The sequence below is a fragment of the Coptis chinensis genome, chromosome 8 (genome assembly GCF_015680905.1).
Source record: "Coptis chinensis isolate HL-2020 chromosome 8, ASM1568090v1, whole genome shotgun sequence".
In the NCBI taxonomy this organism is placed as follows: domain Eukaryota; kingdom Viridiplantae; phylum Streptophyta; class Magnoliopsida; order Ranunculales; family Ranunculaceae; genus Coptis; species Coptis chinensis.
The window spans coordinates 8,817,648-8,837,246 of NC_141463.1; the positions used below are offsets into that span (position 1 = coordinate 8,817,648).

A 19,599-nucleotide genomic window follows, 5' to 3' on the forward strand; every position below is an offset into this window, starting at 1 on the left:
ATGATCAAATCCCCTATCTAATAGTTGGCAAGTACGGATGTACCGACATTGACATACTGTCGTAATTATGACCTGGAATGGCTGAATAGACTCGAAGTTGCTGAGTGGGGCACCAGGACAAAACAGTTCCTCTTTATTACCTGTCGATGAGGAAGGGCTTGGTCCTCTTCCAGGATGGTCAGCAAATTTTGGTATATAACAGGATACTCATGTCAGCATTCCCCATCTAAGCCACTCTTATTCACCTCCACGTCAGATTTATTTCCCTTCATTTCTATCGTTTTGGTAAAAAACAAAATGAGGCTTCCTAATGCAAATGTGACTATTATTTTCGGATGGAATGTTTAATTCCGTCTGAATGTAAAAATCGAAAAAACGAACTAGACGAAATGAAACATTCCGTTTCAAAAAAAAAAAAAAAAAAAAAACACGATACGAAAAAAAAAAAAAAAAAACCGAAAATATTTAAAAAGACACACAAGACGTAATAAAACATCCCGTCCGAAATTCCCAACTTAACTACTATCTCGATTGAAAGTTTCACTCCCGTTTTGACTTAGAAAAATAGTCACCTTAATATTTACATTTGCATTGGGCAAAGATTTTTGACTATGTGGAGGTGAATATTGTACATCCCCTTGATATTCATATGCATTGGGAAGGCTTTTAAAGGTCATACAGGAACACACTGTGGCGGCTACTCATTAAATACCAGCATCCAATGCAGGTTTTCGGTTGCCGAATATGCAATTTGATTGGGGAGCCATCATAAAATCAAAATTTCATACTGGAAGGAGATATTGGAGTTGTTCTTCGATCACACACCTAACAAATCTAGCTGTGGAGTGACGACTTATACATCAGTTCAAGTTCACTGTTTTAAGTCTATCTTATTTTGTTGCACTACTAAGTTTTGTAATAGTGAGGCCTATGGCAGCCAAGGAAACAATGCACAAAATCTGGTGATGCATTAGGATTACTAACAGTTTAGTTAAGGAACGTAATTAATCAAAAAACAAAAAACCATCAAATATATTGTCGATGTCTTTTAGACTGACATACCACATGCATATAGTTTCACTGTAATCCCAGATTACAATTAAGCATGACAACAGCTAGCATTACAAAATTATACAAAACATTACTTTGTAGAGAGTTCTCTCAGCACCTGACGGAACACATGACAATAGTCAATATTACAAAAGCAGTACTTTGTACAGAGTTGTTTCAACACTTTGAAACATAGTTGGCAGCCCTACCTTATCGAAGTATTGGTTTTTAGCGATGTTTGTGTTTATGATATGGCGACATAATACTAACTATATTGTCCAAGTTTTATTAAGAATTTCCTATATACTGATCATATTAAGAAGTAAGAAGTTCCTATGGGCACGGTATGTCCTACGCCTTTGCTTCTGGTCTTGGTTTACTTGGATGTGTGAAACATACAATGAATCGACATCCAGTCCTTTCACATCAACATTGCTCTCTGCATTTTTCAGCAAGTCAAGAATGAATTTGGCAGATTTCACTAGCCAGCGCCCTTGCCCATTTGAATGGTGATTCTTTGCCTTGGGCAGTACGCCCAACACCCCTACAAAAATGCCCAACCTCTTTCTAGTTTGTGTGCTAGCACATCCTCCAAATACCTTTTTGCCTTCCCCAGTTAAATCTTTTTGATTGAATGAGTTGTCTGTCTAGTGTTCTTGAAGTGAACACGTAGATAAGACCCTCTAGCCTTGCAAGACGTGGTCGGATTAACCATGGTTACTCTCCTTATTCTTCTGAAATATTGCAAGAAATGTCGAATTTAGAGAAGGGAATGTAAGGGTTTTACTTGTAGAAGCTGTTGGGTTTAGCTTTCCTTTTTTAATAGTTTGAGACTTCTAACTATTTCTCCAAAAATTTTGTGATTAGTTTTAGTTTTAAGTGTTCTGAAAATATTGGAGATTATGTGAAAGTTAGAAATATAGAACCAAGAGGGTATAGCTATAATATATATCCAAAGACAACTGTACAAATTTAAACAGGCGCAACCACTACAAATGGGTCGACCAACAATTTGAGTCCATATAATAAGATTTTTTTTTGGATGGTACATAATAAGATTTATGGGTCAAAGCTTATGTTTTGTTTATTGGGATTGTCCTTAATCTATTTCTTTCATTATTTGTTCTTTTCTTAAACAGTGTTATTTATTTTTCTCAAAGTTTGCAAAGGAAAAGTAGTGGTAATTACTATTTTTAATAACTTAATACTTCAATAATTAGTAAATTATTAGTATATGGAAGGCGCTCTATAGATGCTTCCAAAATGGGAGCTTCTCAAGGAATGCCTTCACTTTATCAAATTTGTACTGTTAGTCTGTTACCCTTTTAATAATGCCAGTTTCCAATCTCATCACACTTTGGTCAACTATATATATATTATAGCCATTATTGTTTATGAAGCAGTTAATCAAAATTGGTTGTTCTTTTGTATAGTATTCAGGAGCCATGAATACTATATGTGATCAGATTATCAGAATACACTAACAATCAAGAGAGCCAACTTTTTCATGTTCAAGTTTACAGAGTATATCCTATTATTTATCAACAACAAAATAGTAATTACCATAATTCATATCCACAGTAACCTTATTAGGTGCAAAGAGCCAAAGAGTACTACATTTCTCTTTTTTCGTCAGCCTAGTTTTACTTTTGTATATAATTTTTTTTCATTCCAGTTATCATGCGTTTTCACTACATATACTAGTTGTAACTTGTAACAAGATTGCCGGTGTTGCGTCTTCAAAACGTAGAAGTAGCTTTCAGGAAGCGCAAACTTTGTAGATAAGATTTTAATCTAAATTAAATATTTCTGCATATTCGTTGTTCTCAAAATAGACACATTGTGCTTTGATTATCTTAATTGGATTTTTCTGTAAGTATATTGTCTTAATCTAATTCGCCATTCTTTAGGCTATGGGTTCTGTGAAATCAATATAGTCAGACAAATTTCACCCGTCGTTCTCCCACAACAGGTTAATGTTTTCGTACGAAATCACTCCAAAGTGACTTGGATATGTAGTTTCATTGGTCTGATTCATATTTGTAAATGGATGCTTAGTTATCATTGTGTCTTTTATTGTTTTCCTTTTTTTGTGTATCGAGTATCAAATCGTATGTATCGTGTATCGTATGGTAAGTGTAAAATAATTTTTCTATAGTATGATGTGTTTGTGCATGTGTACGTAAGTTTCATCCACAAACATACATAAATAAAATTTTATCACGTGGTAAAAAATGTCATCATTTTCAACCACTTGACCCAAATTAGTGTTATAATGTAAAGGAATACGATAGTTGTTATATAGTTGAGTGAGTAAAGGTTGCTTTGGGTTAGGGTTGTTGTTTATAACAACCAAAACCTAAGATGTCTTTCCAAAGCTTGAAAAAGAGATGAAAAAACTAACTCTTAAAAACTAGTTTTCGGATAAATTTTTTAAATATGTATCTAAAGTGTATCACCCAATACAGGATGTATCGCGTATGTATCATTTCATACAATACGCTTCTCGTATCATGCTATACATAAAATTTTCGATAAAATAATATGATACGTATAGACAGCAAAATGATATGATACGTATCGTATGTGTATTGTATGATATTGATAACTATGAATGGGGGAGTCTTGATACGTTGGAATATATAAGGTATCAAAGCAATTCCAACTGTTAATCATAAATTTCAAACAGTGATCCTCAAAAGTTCACATTATTTTCCCAGAGTAGTATTCCTTTCATCATTTATATGTAAACAAATGAATTTAAATGGAGATACTTACCGTGTTGTGTGTGCGAGAAAGAAATCTCTAATGGAAGGAAAATAGAAGCGCTACCGCATTGTGATTAGAAGGCTTTTATCTGTGAACTTGGCACCCCCCACTTTTCCCTGAATAGACGAAGGCAAACGGATGACACGTCTTTGGTCTCCCGCTTCCACCAGCAACTCAGATCCTCCCCTATACTGCAATCATACAGCTACTTTATATTAGTCAGATTGTTAAGACAATCGGCCCTGGAAATACATGGATGCCCAATATGAGAAACAGAACTTTAGTTAGATGAGTATGAGCATACTTGATATAGCTTGATCTCTGACTTATCAAACCCTGGGATGAAAAGAGTTACAGACTTCTTGGTATGGTTGAACTCAACTGATGACTGAACTTTTCCGCTGCTTGCTGCAGTAGAAAGCAGATGCTGCAAATCTTCTCTAAAAACCACTGCATCAAAATCTATGGGAGAGTTTGTTGAAAGGTACGGCATGAATGCAGAAGGCAAAGGTGAAAAACTCTTGTGGATCATTTCTGCTGATTCTGCACAAGATTGCTTGGTAGTTAAACCAAATGCACCAGATACCTGTGCACCTGATTGAATTGCACAACCCCAATAGCGCAATGCAGATTTGACGGATGTTGGGCTGTTTGGGTCAATCATTAGGTAGCAGCCAAACTTTGATGGTTCGAGAAAGGAACCAGAGGCCCGCTGCAGTACAACATTGCCACAAGCTTAATAAAGTAAATTCTGATGAAAAAAGAATTCATCCAAAACAGAAGAGTGATACACAACAGAGCACAAATGTACCTCTAGAATCCTGTCAATATCATCCCATATTTCACCACTCATTTTCCCATTAAGACGCAATCCTCCAGTACCATTTAACCTCAAAACTTCATCTACCAGTCTCAGCAGCGATGGAGCAGTCAATCTCCCAACATCCGTCTTTTCAGCGATGTTCCGCAAATATTTCAAATACCATCTGCGCAGGCAGTCCACATGGTGGCGGCCCACGTAAGATAATTAAAAAAGTGAGAGTAGTCAAGTTGGTAAGAAAAAGGAAAACCCTAACCTTGCCTTCTCTGTCATACCAATCATCCGTAATGTCTCCTCATTGCTGACTCCATCATATATAATTATGTCAAATTTTGATTGTGGCTGGTTTCTCTTGGTTGCAGTCATTCCTAAGAACCCTACAAACTGGTTAAGTTCCAAGGCAGCAAAAATGGAATCCATCCCAGGTAACACCCCAAGCTCTTCACCCACAACCTAATAATTATAGAGTAAAGGGGTGTAAGCAAAACAATACATACAAAGGGACTAATCAAGGCTAACTTGACTTTTAACAGATGTTAGTTTCATATAATAAAATGAGATCATTACGTACCCACCCCTTCAAGAACACCTTGGGTTAATTTAAGCCTAGCATCTGCTTGCTTCAGCTGGTTAAGAGGTCCAAGTAGCATCTGCACATATATTAGTTCGTACTGAGTCCTATTGATGGAAATGTAACTTTTATAAACTGAATAAAACAGGAAGAAATTAAAGGAAGCAGCACACACACTTTAGTGGTCTCCAGCCTAACAACCGAGAGGTTGCTTTTGCATACAGTAGGAGAGGTACCAATCTTACAACCCATGAGATATTCAACAGTTGGGTCTTGAGAGTGAGTTACTAAGCACGTCTTGAGACCAGCATTTGCATAAAACTAGGCATCATATAATCAAAGAAAAAAGACAAACCCGTTAATTCAACAAATAAGACTGTTTTCAGCCTATCCAAATGACCAAAAATGGGAAAATAGAACCACATAATTAAATCCAAATAAAAACAAAATATATTCTAAATTGAGATTCTGATACTTAAACTCAAGGGACAAGGCAAAGTGTACCTGAGCTACAAGAACAGCGGAAGTAGTTTTCCCTGAACCACCTTTACCCAAGAAAGTTACCAGTCTTGTCGTATTCGACGACCCAGTCGAACCCACTGCCATAATCAAACCCAAACGCTTTTTCCTACTTCTTAAACTAGATTTGGAATTAGGATTTGGTTGTATGAAAGCTGACCAAGAAACTGCAAGAAACGAGGATGACCAAGAAACAGTAGCCATTTTTGTAAGCAAAAAGTTTGTCTGAAAATCCAACTAAAATCTAATAATACTCTACCCACGTCACCTACTTTCCTTCAAGTGGGCCAGTTGATCAGTTGGGTATTAGCAAGGCCACGAGTTATAAATAAATAAAATATATGAAGTTCAGTGTTGCCATGCTGTTGCTGTATTTTATATGATTGTACTGAAAATGAAATTGAACAAACTCCGAAGGTTAAACAGAATATGCACCCATAAGCTTGAGTAGACCCGACAAGAAACAAGATATGAAATGAATTTCTTCAACCAATTACCAATTAACCCATGTTCATTATATTCTACAAAGACAATAATCAGAGGAAAGGATAGGTCATTGTACTGATAGTAAAATATGGATAGAACAAATCTGGGTGTGTGGCCGGGAATATGGAGGTTGTTGCCAGCGGCGACCTGTTTATTAAAAATAAGAATAGGAGGATACTGATCATGTGGGAGGGGGAACGTATATGAGCATGCCTCCCTTTACACTAAACCTTGTTTTTGATGGGGATAGCCTTGAGAGGTTTAGCCTTCTGTAAGGCAAGGCCAAAATTTTCCTCCATATCTATGTCCTCGGGACTTATTCCTTCCTCAAGTTTCCAGTCAAATGCATGAAGTAGAGATGCTAACATCAAATACACCATTCTAAATGCTAATGGCAGTCCTGGACATATCCTCCTACCCGCACCGAACGGAATGAGCGTGAAGTCTCGACCTTTAAAATCAACACCAGAGTTCAAAAACCTCTCGGGCACGAATGAACTGGGGTTCTCCCATATGCTTGAATCACGACCAATAGTCCACACATTGATGAGTACTTGTGTGTGCTGGGGCACAGTGAAGTCGCCTATGTTTACATTGGTTACTGCTTTATGCGGAAGTAACAATGGAACGGGAGGATGCAGTCGAAATGTTTCTTTCACAATTGCTTGTAAGTAAGGTAGACCAATAATATCTGATTCATCAATGGGTTTGTCTTTACCAAACACTTCTTCGAGTTCCAGCTGCGCCTTCACCATTTTGTTTGGATTGCGCAGGAGCTCCGTCATGGCCCATTCTAGTGTGCTTGAGGTGGTATCAGTCCCCGCAACAAATATGTCCTACTTATCCGACAATACAATTAATAATTCAAACTTTATTTGTTAAATGAATAATAAATCATTTGTTAAAACTGAAAGACGAAAATATAAGATGGGAGAGTAATGGTAGACGAATCACGCACTATGAAGTATCACATTTTATTTTATTTTTTTCTATAGTTTTGTTATCTTGTTTTTTTATAAGAAACAAACTAGAAGATTTGTCTCGCCAACCCAAAGTTGAGTTCAAATAATCAATTCACAAGGGCCAAGGCTAAGATCAAATAGCTCTTGTGGGTTTTGTTCATGCAACCCTCATATGAGTTGCTTCCTACCATTCCTGTAAAATCAAACTAAAATTCGGAACAAGAATAATAAGCACAAAAAATGTGTAATTTCAGATATTACCTTGAGTAAAGCTTTGATATCAGGGTCACTGAGCTGAAAATCATCTTGTTTATAATCTAGAATTGTATCTAAGAAGTCATGGCAACTAGGTGAGGCTTCCAGTTGTCTAGAATCCAACCTTTTTTTAATCATTCCATCAAAAAGGTCATCTAGTTTTCTAAAGTAATTTTCCATTCGACGCCTAATACCTTGTGGATCAAATGATCTAAGAATTGGAAAATAATCGGCCAAGTTCGGTTTTGCAGCTTCTTCCATAACTCCTCGTACAAGTGCCTTAAACTCTTGGGCATAATTAGAATCTAAGCGGGTCAAATCTGCGGAAAACACAGTGTTCGATATCAAATTAAGGACGGTAGAAAAAGCAACTTGACCTATATCTACTGCGCGACGGTGTTCGCAGTTTTCATCAACATAAGCAAGAAGTTCTTCCACTTTTTGGCGTCGAAGAGCTTGACTGAACTCCAGTCTTTGCATGACGAATAGTTGGGTGTTGCACATTTTTCGAATGTTGCGCCATTGTGTTAATGCTGGTAACCATGCCATCGATAACTCATGGTGCTTGAGCGCACGAACAGCTTCTGGGATGTTTCGACTAGCAAACGACTGGTCATGCGTTTGAAGGATATCTTTAGCCAACGTAGGGGAGGAAACAACTACTGTTGTTACACTGCCTAGTTTTAGAGTCATTAAAGGACCATGAACTTTTGCAAGTTCTGCAAGTGATCTGTGAGGTTTGCTACCTAGTTTGAAGAGGTTTCCGAATATTGGAAGAGGGAGTGGACCAGGTGGGAGATTGGCTCTTCTTAGCCTTGTTGCTGTAGAGGAAACGATACAAATACATAAACACACAAAAGAAAGAAACAATAGAAGATTTGTGTAGTCCATTTTCTTGTAGTGCAGCGCAGGCTTGCAGTTGTGTTTGTTCGTGTTTGAGATGCAATTTAGGTATAGGTGGAGTATTTGTAATCTTGATTCTTGAAGGGTGATCGATGTGATCTAAACATGGAGGTGAAACATTTATTTAATTGATTATGAAAGTCAATCAGAAACAGATAAATACGTTATGATAACATTTTCAATTGATTGTTGTGGCGTTGTGCTAAACAAAATATAGATTGGGAGATACGACTTTGGTTTGCTAGGTTTCTTGTAACTTAACCAAAACTCTATCGACCTTGAACTATGAAGGACATGTGCATTTCCATTTTAAAATTCTAAACAAGATATTCAACATGTTGCTCGAATATACTGTGATAATTTCTTTAATCATGGGTACGTACATTAAGTAAACTTTTTTATCTATCTTTCTTCAAAAATCAGTTTCATCCAGTCATCTATTGATACATTGCTGAAGGAGTCTTCGTGGAAGGATTCAAAACAGCTAAATAGAGAAAATGTGTATATAAGAATATATCCAGGTATACTTTTCTACTGGATAAATATTCAGGTCTAAGCCTATAGCTAGCAAATGTTCTAAAGCATAGTATGTGAATTTCACAAAAGCTGGTTTGAACTTTGAATTAGCAAGGCTTTGTTAAATAAAAGACTTCAATTCAATTATATTCAGTGTATTATCTTATTCATCCCAAAACATGGGTTTATATACAAGTTAATTTTTTGTACCGTCTACCAAGACACACTATTCTAAATATATTCTAAATATATTATTTCCTATTTATAATATATATACATCTTTCTACACTCCCCCTCAAGTTGATGCATAAATGTCAATCATGTCCAACTTGTCAACTGAACTATCGAACAATTTTTTAGATACACCTTTAATAAGAACATCAGCTAATTGCTCTTCTGAGGTTACGAAAAGAAAGCAAATAACCTTCCTGTCAATATTTTCTTTAATAAAATGACGATCAACCTCCACATGCTTTGTTCAATCATGCTAAACTGGATTATGTGCAATTTGAATAGCGGCTTGATTATCACAATATAAATCCATAGGCTTTTAAAACTTGAAGCCCAATTCCTTCAAGACATTACGGATCCATAACAATTTACATACTCCATGTGCCATACCTCAAAATTCAGCTTCTGCACTCGACCTGGCCACAACTTTCTGCTTCTTACTTACGCCAAGTTACAATATTTCCACCGACAAAAGTAAAATATATTGATGTAAAACGTCTATCAATTTTATCACCAGCCCAATCTGCATATGTGTGTCCAACAATGTCCAATACATCATTCTTTCCAAATAGTAAATCTTTGTCAGGTGCTTTCTTCAAATACGAAAGATACGAAAGACTGCATTCATATGTTAATTTACTCGGACAATGCATAAACTAATTAACCACACTCACAACATAAGCAATATCAGGTCTAGTATGAGAGAGATAAATTAGCCTTCTTACAATGCGCTGATACCTTCTTTTATCAGTAGGAACTTGGTCAGGATAAATGGCGAGTCCATAATTCATCTCAATAGGTGTCTCCATCGGTTTGCAATCCAACATCCCTGTTTCAGCAAGCAAATCAATGACATACTTCCTCTATGAGAGTGAAATCCTCTTTTTAGACCTTGCAACTTCAATACCCATAAAATACTTCAGTTGTCCTAGATCTTTTAATTTCAAATTCCTTCGACAAATACTTCTGCAATTCATTTATTTCCTTCGGATTATCCCCTGTAACAATCATGTCATCAACATACACAATTAGAGCTGTAATCTTACCATCCTTGTGTTTGATAAACAAGGTATGGTTAGAATTGCTCTGTTTGTACCCAAAAGCTCTTATGAATTTTGTAAATCTTCCAAACCAAGCTCTTGGAGACTGTTTCAAGCCATACAAAGATTTTTTCAGTTTACACACCTTCCCAATATCTTTGGGATGGTTCTTCACACCTGGAGGCATATCCATATATACTTCTTCCTCCAAATTCCCATTCAGGAATGCATTCTTCACATCAAGCTGGTGCATGCAAGGGTCAATCTTTATTTGTTGCAAGTGAAATTAAAATTTGGACCGTATTAATCTTCGCCACAGGTGTGAAAGTCTCCTCATAATCAATTCCATAACGTTGTGTGTATCCCTTGACAACCAATCTTGCATTATATCTATCAATAGTTCCATCTGTATTAATCTTCACGGTAAACACCCAACGACATCCAACATTCTTCATTCCAATAGGCATATCAACTACCTCCCATGTTACATTATTTTGAAGGGCTTCCAATTTTTCATTCATTACTTTCTTCCATTTTGGATCTTTCAAAGTATCATGCACATTACTAGGAATAGATACAATAGATAAATTGATTTATAACAAGTGCATGTGATTCAGAAAGCCTATGGTTAGACATAAAGTTAGCTATAAGATATTTAGCATTGGTTTTAATGTCTGGTTCATATTGTTTCTTAGGAACTCTCTTACTAGCTCTTTGTGATTTTCTAGGTTCAAGACTTTCTAACCCAACATACTCATTAAAGGTTATAGGAGGTACCTTAGGCGGATCATTCTGACCTAGATCTTCAGTTGTTGATGTAGAAGGGAAACATCGTGTACTACAGTTTCAGATACATCCTAATCATGTGCTTCTGTCTGATTACTGGGAACCAAATGGTTGATTGTCTGCTCATGATTATTCTCTACTTCTACATGATCAATTTCTGCTGCAGGAAGATCAAATCGTTCCTCCAAGTGTTCCAATTCTTCAAAGACATCAAAGTTGTCAATAGGCCAAGGATTCCCTTCACCGCCACTCTCCCCCTAAAGGAAAGACTGGGAAACTCCCCCTAAGTAATACGGGTCTGATTCATGAAATGGGACATCAAGAGATATATGCATTTTGTCTTTAATTGGATCATAACACCTATACCCTTTATGAAACTCTGCATAACACACAAAAATACACTTCTTCACACGAGGATCAAGTTATTACTTCATTCTGGTTTTAGGATATGGACATAAGCAGTACAACCAAACACCCGAGGCTCCAAGTTAGGCATAGATGGGATGGAGAAAAGTATATGGATTTTCTGATAAGGATTCTGGAACTCAATTACCCGTGAGGGAGTACGGTTGATAACATATGCTGCTGATTTCACTACTTCACCCCAATAGGATCGAGGTACATTCATGGCTAATAAGGAAGCACGAATAACTTCCAACAATTGCCTGTTCTTCCGTTCTGCTAAACCATTTTGTTGAGGGGTACCAAAATTGGAGGTTTGACGATGAATTCTAATTTACCGGCAAAATTCAGACATGAGGCCATTCACAAATTCTCCACCATTATCAGACTAAAAGACCCTAATAGATTGTTGATACTATGCCGCCACCATTTTGTAAAAATCAGTAAACATCCCATATACATCACTTTTGTTTTTCAGTAATGACACCCAAGTCATGCGAGTGCAATCATCAATAAAAGTTACATAATATCGAGTTCCAAAAATGAAGAAACTTTTGCAGGACCACAAACATGACATCTATTAATATACTTTGTGAATATGAAATACAGTGGCTCTTGGCCAATTCACAAATATCACAATGAAACTCAGAATCACTAACAATTGAAAATAAATGAGGTTACAACTTCTTAAGATAACTAAAAGATAGATGACCTAAACGACGATACCATAACCACACAACTTCTTTTGCATTCTCAACCCTATTGACCTGATTAGCTTGCCCCAGAAAATTCTTTTATTTCTCTCTAGTTTCTGTCAAATCCAGATAGTACAGTTTCCCCCTTCTAACACCATAACCAAGGACCCGTCGAGTTAGAATGTCCTGAAAAACACAGAAATATGAATAGAACATCACAATACATGCAAGTGCTAGAATAATTTGACAAACAGACAATAGGCTATAAGCAAAAGATGGAACAACAACGACAGATTCAAGAGTAAGGGTATCAGATAACACAATATAACCTTCTCCGCAACGGGAGTAGGAGTATCATCAGCAGTAGAAACAGCACTTTGAGGTGAAGCTCTAAGACTTTCCACAAGGCTAGGGTCATTTGTTATATGGTCAGATGCACCTGAATCAATTATCCAGGTACCATTCAAAATAACCTTACCATTCATACCTGATTGCGCTACATTAGTCGAAGCATTGTTTGGATGTCCATTCACAGCATTAGCAATGGCGGCCTTGCTTATATTCTTTCGTGGCCTCCTTGCAAAGTCTCACCAATCAGGATAGCCAATCACTTCATAACATCTCTCCTTGCTATGACCCAATTCTCCACAAACACTGCAACTTTTATTTGCATAAGGATTTGATTTAGCTTTAGGGTGGCGTGAAGGACCAGAAAAATTGGGAGGAGTAATTGTCTTGCTATGAATAGCCAAGCAGACAGAGGATTCAGTTGATATAGAGTGCCCATAGCCTGTTTCTCAGATTGTACCTTGCGAATGTAAGCATAGCTTTGCTCCAAGGAAAATTTAGGTTCCTTGCGAAGGATCTCTCCATGCACCTGATCATACTCCGAATCTAGTCCATGCAAAAATATATGAACACGCAATCTGGGCATTGTGGATGTTTCATGGACTACAGCTGCAACATTATTATTCTAGGAGAGCACCCTTTGATCAATCTCCTGGAACATGGCCACCAATTCGTTGTAATAGGTAGGAATAGGTCACCCATTTTGCTTCACTTCAAAGCACTTCGTATTCAATTCAAAGATTCAAGTTTCATCAGAGTCATCATAGAAGGTCTTCTCCATAGCCTCCTAAATGCCTTTTGCAGTAGGAAGACGAATATATCAGTTCATAAGAGAAGTCTCCATGGAATCAATAAGCCAACTTTTCACCTTTTCATTATCTGTTGCCCAAACTTCATATTCTAGAGAATTCATATGCGGTTTAACCTTTGCGCCAATCAAATAACCAATTTTTTCCCTTGCTCTAATATGCATCCGCTGATCCGCATGAGAGGAGCCCATATGATATAGTTGGACTCATTTAATGAAATAGTTTTTGGAAATGTTGAGTTGTCTTGTGGGGTGTAGTGGTGATGAATGACTTGTGAGGATGATTGATTTTCTAGCACAATTGAATTTTCGGTAGCCATTGCAGAAATTTGTTGTAGAAAAAAAACTTGTATGTGATTTAGGTTTGGAAAAAAGTTTGATATTTGGGTTTGAGATTCAAGGATTCAAGGATGGTTTGATTTCAATGGTTGTAATATGATAAGAGCCCAAAACTGTAGTTTTAACCCCTTAATAATCATACTTTTAGACCAATTATGTGAGTAATAAATAAGAGTTAACATCGACATTTGTTTTTATGTATTTGGTGAAAAAAGTCAATTATGTGCAGAAATGTGCTACTTTGGCGAGATAAAGAAGCAAGGATTGGTTGCTAAGAAGTTCTGTGATAAAGGCCAAGATTCAAGGAGACAAAGCCTTTCTAAAGCCCGATAAAAGCTAAGAAGTCAAAGTCAACGCGGGCACAAACAGCACACAAAGTCAGCAGAACTTCCGAAGGCCGTATCTTTGGACTCAGACCTCGGAATTGGGTCTACCTTATGTCAAAATGACCGGCTCGGGAAGAGCTTTCTAGTGGTCCAAGTCTTGACCCAATCAGAGGAGCAAAAGTGGACAAAAAGTCTGTTGAAGCCAAATCTAGTTGAAGAGCCCTTTTCGGACTAAAAGAATTGGGTTTTGGGCCCGATTTTCTGGCCCAAAACATGGCTCCAATCCCATGCACGATTTTTGGATCTGAAGCATATAAAAACAAAAGCTTAGCTCTTTGTTAATGGTAGCTAATTAGACCTAAACTATAGATAATTCTAGATCTAGTTTTAATTGTTTTTAATTAAGTTTAGTTTCAATTCAATTCTTGTTTTAGATTAAACTCTTAAATCATTGTTCTTCATCGATTAGATAAATAAAATAGTAGATTCTTGTTCATTTCGATTTTGTCATTTACAATTGTTTAGATCTAAATTCCTTTATTACTTGTTATTCATTTCCGGTTATTACCTAAGATTTCAATTATTGTTTTAGACAAATTGCATAAAGATAGAATTTTTATATGATGTCCGGTTTTAATTCAATGGGAAATGATAGTTGTATGAATCAAGGCTAAACCTCCATTAGAGGGGTTGAAGAAGCCTTGATGAAGCTTGATCTTTGTTAAACTTAGAAATCGCCGTGAAAGTTATTCCACTCTAGAAACGATTAATTCACCATGAGAATGGGTTTAATCGCTCACATGCTAGTTATGAATTGGTAGAAATGTCATGTATAATTAGGGATTAGAATTACTATTTTGATATGCGAAGCATTCAATTTGGATCACTGACAGTCTTTGTTAGTAGGATTAAGTCGAAGTTAAGGTGGATTCAATTCCCTTTAATTCTTTATCTAGATTCAAACCCTTAGCATTCTATCATTTCGTTATTCGTAACTTGTTAATTGAATTCACCTCATAGTATAGAATTCCCCTCGTAAATCTCTCACTAGACTTATGATTGATTAGTTGACACGAAACCATTGCATGCTAAAGAACTAGGAGTGGAACGAACTTCCTACTCCACTATATCTTAATTTGATTGAGAGTAAAAAAAATATCTTTGATAATCTAGTAACAAAGTAGTTTTAGTTTTACTTTCGTTTAGAGTTTCATCGCTTTATTCATTAGTAAAACTATTTATTTTATATTTATCAAATGGCACCGCTGCCGGGGATCGAACTCGGGTCACCCGCATGATAGGCGGGAATACTCACCAAATGGCACCGCTGCCATCTTAGTTCCCTTTAGCTTTGGTTTCATAGTATAATTAGTCATTTTAAGTCCCATTAAACCCACCCATCCTTGTTTGATTCATCGTGGTTGTCCGTTTCAAAGATTGAAAAGTTCCTCGAAAAATTACACGGAGCGCTTCTTGCTTCAAACTCCTGGAACCCCGAGCGACCCGCTCCAAACACCGTAACTTGAAGTTACACCGAGCACACACCGCCTACCTGCTGAAATTGCCCGATTTCCTCGGGTTTGTTTCAAACTTTCCATTTCTTCAAGTTTTCGGTGTTCTAACTTGTTATACACACTGACCCACCACGCCGTAAACAAGACGCTATTGTAAGCGAAGCAAGGAGGCATTCAGGTACTCTTTTCTTCCACACCTCGCGATCTCCGTTAGAGGTTTATACTAGTATATCAAGATTGTTTGGAGTGTTGTCATGTTTAGACTTAGACTTGCATGAGATTAAGGTCCGGCGGAGAAAAACACCGAGCGTAATTAACCGGGCCAACGTCAACAAACACGCCTATCTAGTATACCAATCACTACACCTCTAGCTACTATTCCACACACCACACCCGACATAATGGTGAAGAAAAGAGACTCCTCTCTCGGGCTTTTACAAAGCCTTGACCGATAGCCCTAAATCTTGCATCGTTCTAGCGGCACCGATTGGGGGATTTTGAATCCCCAAACATATTTAATTTGTTACCCGCTTTTTCATGGTTTAGACCATGAAAAACCTTATCAACATTACGCGTGGGATTTAACAAGTCCTTATAACATTCCACCATCCTACGGTTGGTGCGGAACAAATTAAACTCGGGGTATTTCCCTTCACCTTAGCCCGATAAAGGCGTCTTGGTTAACGCCCAAGCTCCTAATTCGTGGACTCGTGGGCTAAACTTGTTCATTGTTTATGGAACATTTTACCCACCCCTAAAGACGGATGAGATGCTTTCCAAGATTCATTTCTTTTCGACAAAATCCTCATGAATCATTTTTGAAGCTTGGAATTGTTTCACCGATCGGTAGTGATGATATCCCCGCATTTCTACTAGTTCTTCTTCATGATTAAGGCGGTGGTATGTTTGAGATGAAACCCGATCTAGAACTTAAAAATTTAATCGAATCTCTAACTAAAAGGTAGAGGCTATTTTTGTTCAACAAAAGCCTATCCCGTCATGAATGTCAACTCCAACCCATGTAATTTCGTTTGAGTCCTCGAAAGCACCCGACTCCTATTGTCCTCTCGCCTATGAACAACAACAATCAGAGTAAGATCATGTTTGCTCCATTAATAGCTATCCTATTCCTAATGCCCCATGGAGACAAAATCCCAACTTCAATTGGCGAAACAATCAACAAATTACACCTCCAGGGTTTAATAACCAAAATGTTAGGCAAGCAAACAATTATAACCAAGCTCCACCTAGACAAGGACAAGGTCAGGGGAATTATAATAATTATAACAACCAAGCGCAACCACGACAAGGTCAGGGTAATTATAATAGTTATAATACCAATAGAGGTATCGTTCCGGTTAACAATAATAACTATCCCAACCCGCCCATAAATAATCAACGTGAGATAGTTCCAGTCGCACCACCAGTGACTACTACACCTACACAACCGGATCGTATCGACGCCTTTATACAGGTTACCCAACAACTTTTCCAAACAATGACTCAATCAAACCAATGATCTTACAATCCATAAATCGAGCATACAACAAGTTTAGCCCAAGAGAAATCCCAACCAAAAGGTGTTTCGTGCCAAGCGATACCAAACCCTAAAAACAACAAGAACACAAAACCTTTGAGGTAAACGGTAATACTAGTACCGAAAACTACAACCGTAGGTGAGCTAAATTCCATCACCACTCTCCGTTCTGGAAGAGTGGTTGATAACAAAGTAACTATGCCTATAGTTACCCCATCAGTACTCCTTACACCGGATATCGAACTAGATACCGAAATAGAACCTGAAGAGCCTACCATTGTAGAGGTATCAGTTAAACCACAACCTAAGAAACAGATACCCAAAGTTAGACATCCAGTTGAGCTATACGCTAAATATAGAGAGAAACCACCATTTCCCCAGAAATTAGCCATGCTAACCAGGGATACAAACTTTGAGGAGATTAGGAACGTTTTAAAAAATCTAACGATAAACCTTCCTTTTTCGAAGCTATTAAAAGCTACCTAACCACGCTTAAGTTTCTTAAGGAGTTGTGCACTACTAGGCGTAAGACCAACATACCTAAAGACGCTTTCTGGCGAAGCAGTTCCCAACTTTATCGTAAAATAATGGAATTGTTAAGTACAAGGACCCTAGTCGCCCCATCAAAATGCACCTTAGGAGATTCCCACATGACGACCGCTTTATTAGACACGGGCTTAGTGTTAACTTTTCTCGCTTTTATTTGTATAAACAAATAGGTCACAGAAATGCAACCTACAACTATGACGTTGCGGTTAGCGGACAAAGTCTATAAAGTATCATAAGGGTGTAGTGGAAAATGTGCTTGTTAAAGTTCAGGATTTCTACTATCCAAAGAGATTTTGTTATCCTCGATACTGAAGTCACTAACGACTCTGCACCGATCATCTTAGGGCGCCCTTCTGGCGTTGGCCGCCAACGCTTTTATAAATTGCTTGGCGATGGTAAGATGTCCTTATCTTTTGGCCATCTTTACGTTGAGGTAAATGTTTTAAAATGATGAAACATTTATGAATCGCCTATAGATGGGGAGGTTAGCATGATCGAGAGCTTAGCTCAAGATTATTTTAACAACACGTTTCTAAAACCATATGTATAAATTCCTTTCTTTTAGAATTTCAGATTTTGTAAATGACTCCTACTTAGAGGAAGTCAACACCATCCTTGAGTCCACACCAATTGTAGACCCTTCCGGTTGCTATATATCGAGTATGAAGACTTGCTACCTAAGCAAGTATTCATTACGTAAGATGAGGACCCGATTTTAAACATCTATTGACATTCCTTCCACCCCGGTGCTTAAACTTCTTCCCCCAGAGTTAAAATATATTCAACTTGATCCGGATGGTAGTCATCCGATAATTATATCTTCTCTATTATCTAAGGATGAAGAGACACGTTTAATCAGGGTGATTAGGGAACAATGGTCTGCGATTGGTTGGTCCCTAGCCAACATTAAGGGAATTGACCCTAATGTTTGCACTCATCGTATCCATTTGGAGGATAACGCGAAGACTTCTCACGAACCTCAGCGTCGCTTCAACCCTGCCATGAAAGAGGTGGTTAGGGAAGAAGTCTTACGATTACTCGATGCGGATATCATATACCCAATCTCCGATAGCGAATGGGTAAGTCCCATTCATGTAGTTCCTAAGAAATCGAGGGTTACCATGGTGCGTGAACGCTAAGGGTGACTATGTTTTCACACAAGGTCCTATGAAATGAAGAATCAGATTTATTACGGGACGTTTAAATGCTATGACACGAAAGGATCACTTTCCCTTACCTTTTATAGATCGATGCTCAAACGCTTTAATGGGTCATGCTTTTTATTGTTTTCGGATGGCTACTCCGCTATTTTCAGATTATTATTGATATTGATGACCAAGAAAAGACTACCTTCACATGTCCCTTTGGGAACGTATGCCTATAAACTAATGCCTTTTGGCCTTTGTAATGCTCCGGTACCTTTCCGGTGTATGCTTCATATATTTAGTGACATGGTAGAGCGCTTTATGGAAGTTTTCATGGATGATTTTTCTATCTATGGAGACTCCTTCACAGGTTGCTTGTCAAACCTGTCTAAGGTTTTGACACGGTGTGAAGAAAAGAATCTCGTTTTAAATTGGGAAAAGTGTCATTTCATGGTGAAAAAGGGCATAGTACTAGGTCACATTATATCTAGTGATGGCATCGAAGTAGATAAGGCCAAACTAGATAAGATAGCGACTCTACCTATACCACAAACTATCCATGATATTAGAGCATTTCTAGGCCATGCAGGTTTTTATAGCCGCTTTATTAAAGATTTCTCGAAAATAGATAGGCTTTTAACTAATCTGCTTTTAAAGGATGCCATCTTTGATTTTAATTTTAACTGTAAGCAGGCTTTTGAAACTTTAAAAGCAGCCTAGCCTCTAGCAGACCAATTATACAGCCTCCCGATTGGTCTAAACCTTCGAACTCATGTGTGATGCTAGTGATTATGCGGCTTGGTGTCTTCTTTGGGACGTAAACTAGATAATAAGTCCACTGTTATTTATTATGCTAGTAAAACCTTAAACGATGCTCAACAAAATTATACAACTACTGAAAAAGAATTCTTAGCTGTCATTTATCCTTTAGATAAGTTTCGTCCTTATTTGGTTAGTTCTAAAACTTTAGTTTACACGGACCATGCAGCCCTTAGGTACCTTCTTGCAAAGAAGGATGCTAAGCAGAG

At 37.4% G+C, this 19,599-nt stretch overlaps 2 protein-coding genes across 3 annotated transcripts; both read right to left on the reverse strand.

Annotated features, from left to right (window-relative positions):
- Positions 1–1,004: 1,004 nt before the first annotated feature.
- On the reverse strand, positions 1,005–5,968 carry LOC147479746 (P-loop containing nucleoside triphosphate hydrolases superfamily protein). Of its 2 annotated transcripts, XR_015204988.1 has the most exons (8): positions 5,715–5,968; positions 5,388–5,531; positions 5,215–5,289; positions 4,896–5,092; positions 4,631–4,805; positions 4,124–4,531; positions 3,829–4,010; positions 1,005–1,784 (listed from the first exon to the last, which is right to left on the reverse strand). XR_015204988.1 is itself a non-coding variant. In XM_086577924.1 (7 exons), the coding sequence occupies exons 1-7, from the start codon at positions 5,931–5,933 to the stop codon at positions 3,879–3,881; spliced, it is 1,350 nt and encodes a 449-aa protein (XP_086434050.1). In that variant the 5' UTR covers positions 5,934–5,968; the 3' UTR covers positions 3,701–3,878. The 2 variants fall into 2 exon arrangements, 1 of the variants encoding a protein (XP_086434050.1); XM_086577924.1 differs by lacking the exon at positions 1,005–1,784 and having other exon boundaries at positions 3,701–4,010.
- Positions 5,969–6,438: 470 nt separating this feature from the next.
- LOC147479747 (geraniol 8-hydroxylase-like) lies at positions 6,439–8,566 on the reverse strand. Its single transcript, XM_086577923.1, has 2 exons — positions 7,439–8,566; positions 6,439–7,051 (listed from the first exon to the last, which is right to left on the reverse strand). Exons 1-2 carry the CDS (start codon positions 8,321–8,323, stop codon positions 6,440–6,442), a joined length of 1,497 nt encoding a protein of 498 aa, XP_086434049.1. The 5' UTR covers positions 8,324–8,566; the 3' UTR covers position 6,439.
- Positions 8,567–19,599: the final 11,033 nt, after the last annotated feature.

Coding starts and splice junctions, on each gene's coding strand:
- LOC147479747 (XM_086577923.1), bottom strand. CDS start 8,323: ATGGACTACACAAATCTTCTATTGTTTCTTTCTTTTGTGTGTTTATGT. Junction 7,052..7,438: donor ATATCAAAGCTTTACTCAAG/GTAATATCTGAA, acceptor TCGGATAAGTAG/GACATATTTGTTGCGGGGAC.
- LOC147479746 (XM_086577924.1), bottom strand. CDS start 5,933: ATGGCTACTGTTTCTTGGTCATCCTCGTTTCTTGCAGTTTCTTGGTCA. Junction 4,806..4,895: donor GGTATGACAGAGAAGGCAAG/GTTAGGGTTTTC, acceptor CTGCCTGCGCAG/ATGGTATTTGAAATATTTGC. Junction 4,532..4,630: donor ATATTGACAGGATTCTAGAG/GTACATTTGTGC, acceptor GTTGTACTGCAG/CGGGCCTCTGGTTCCTTTCT.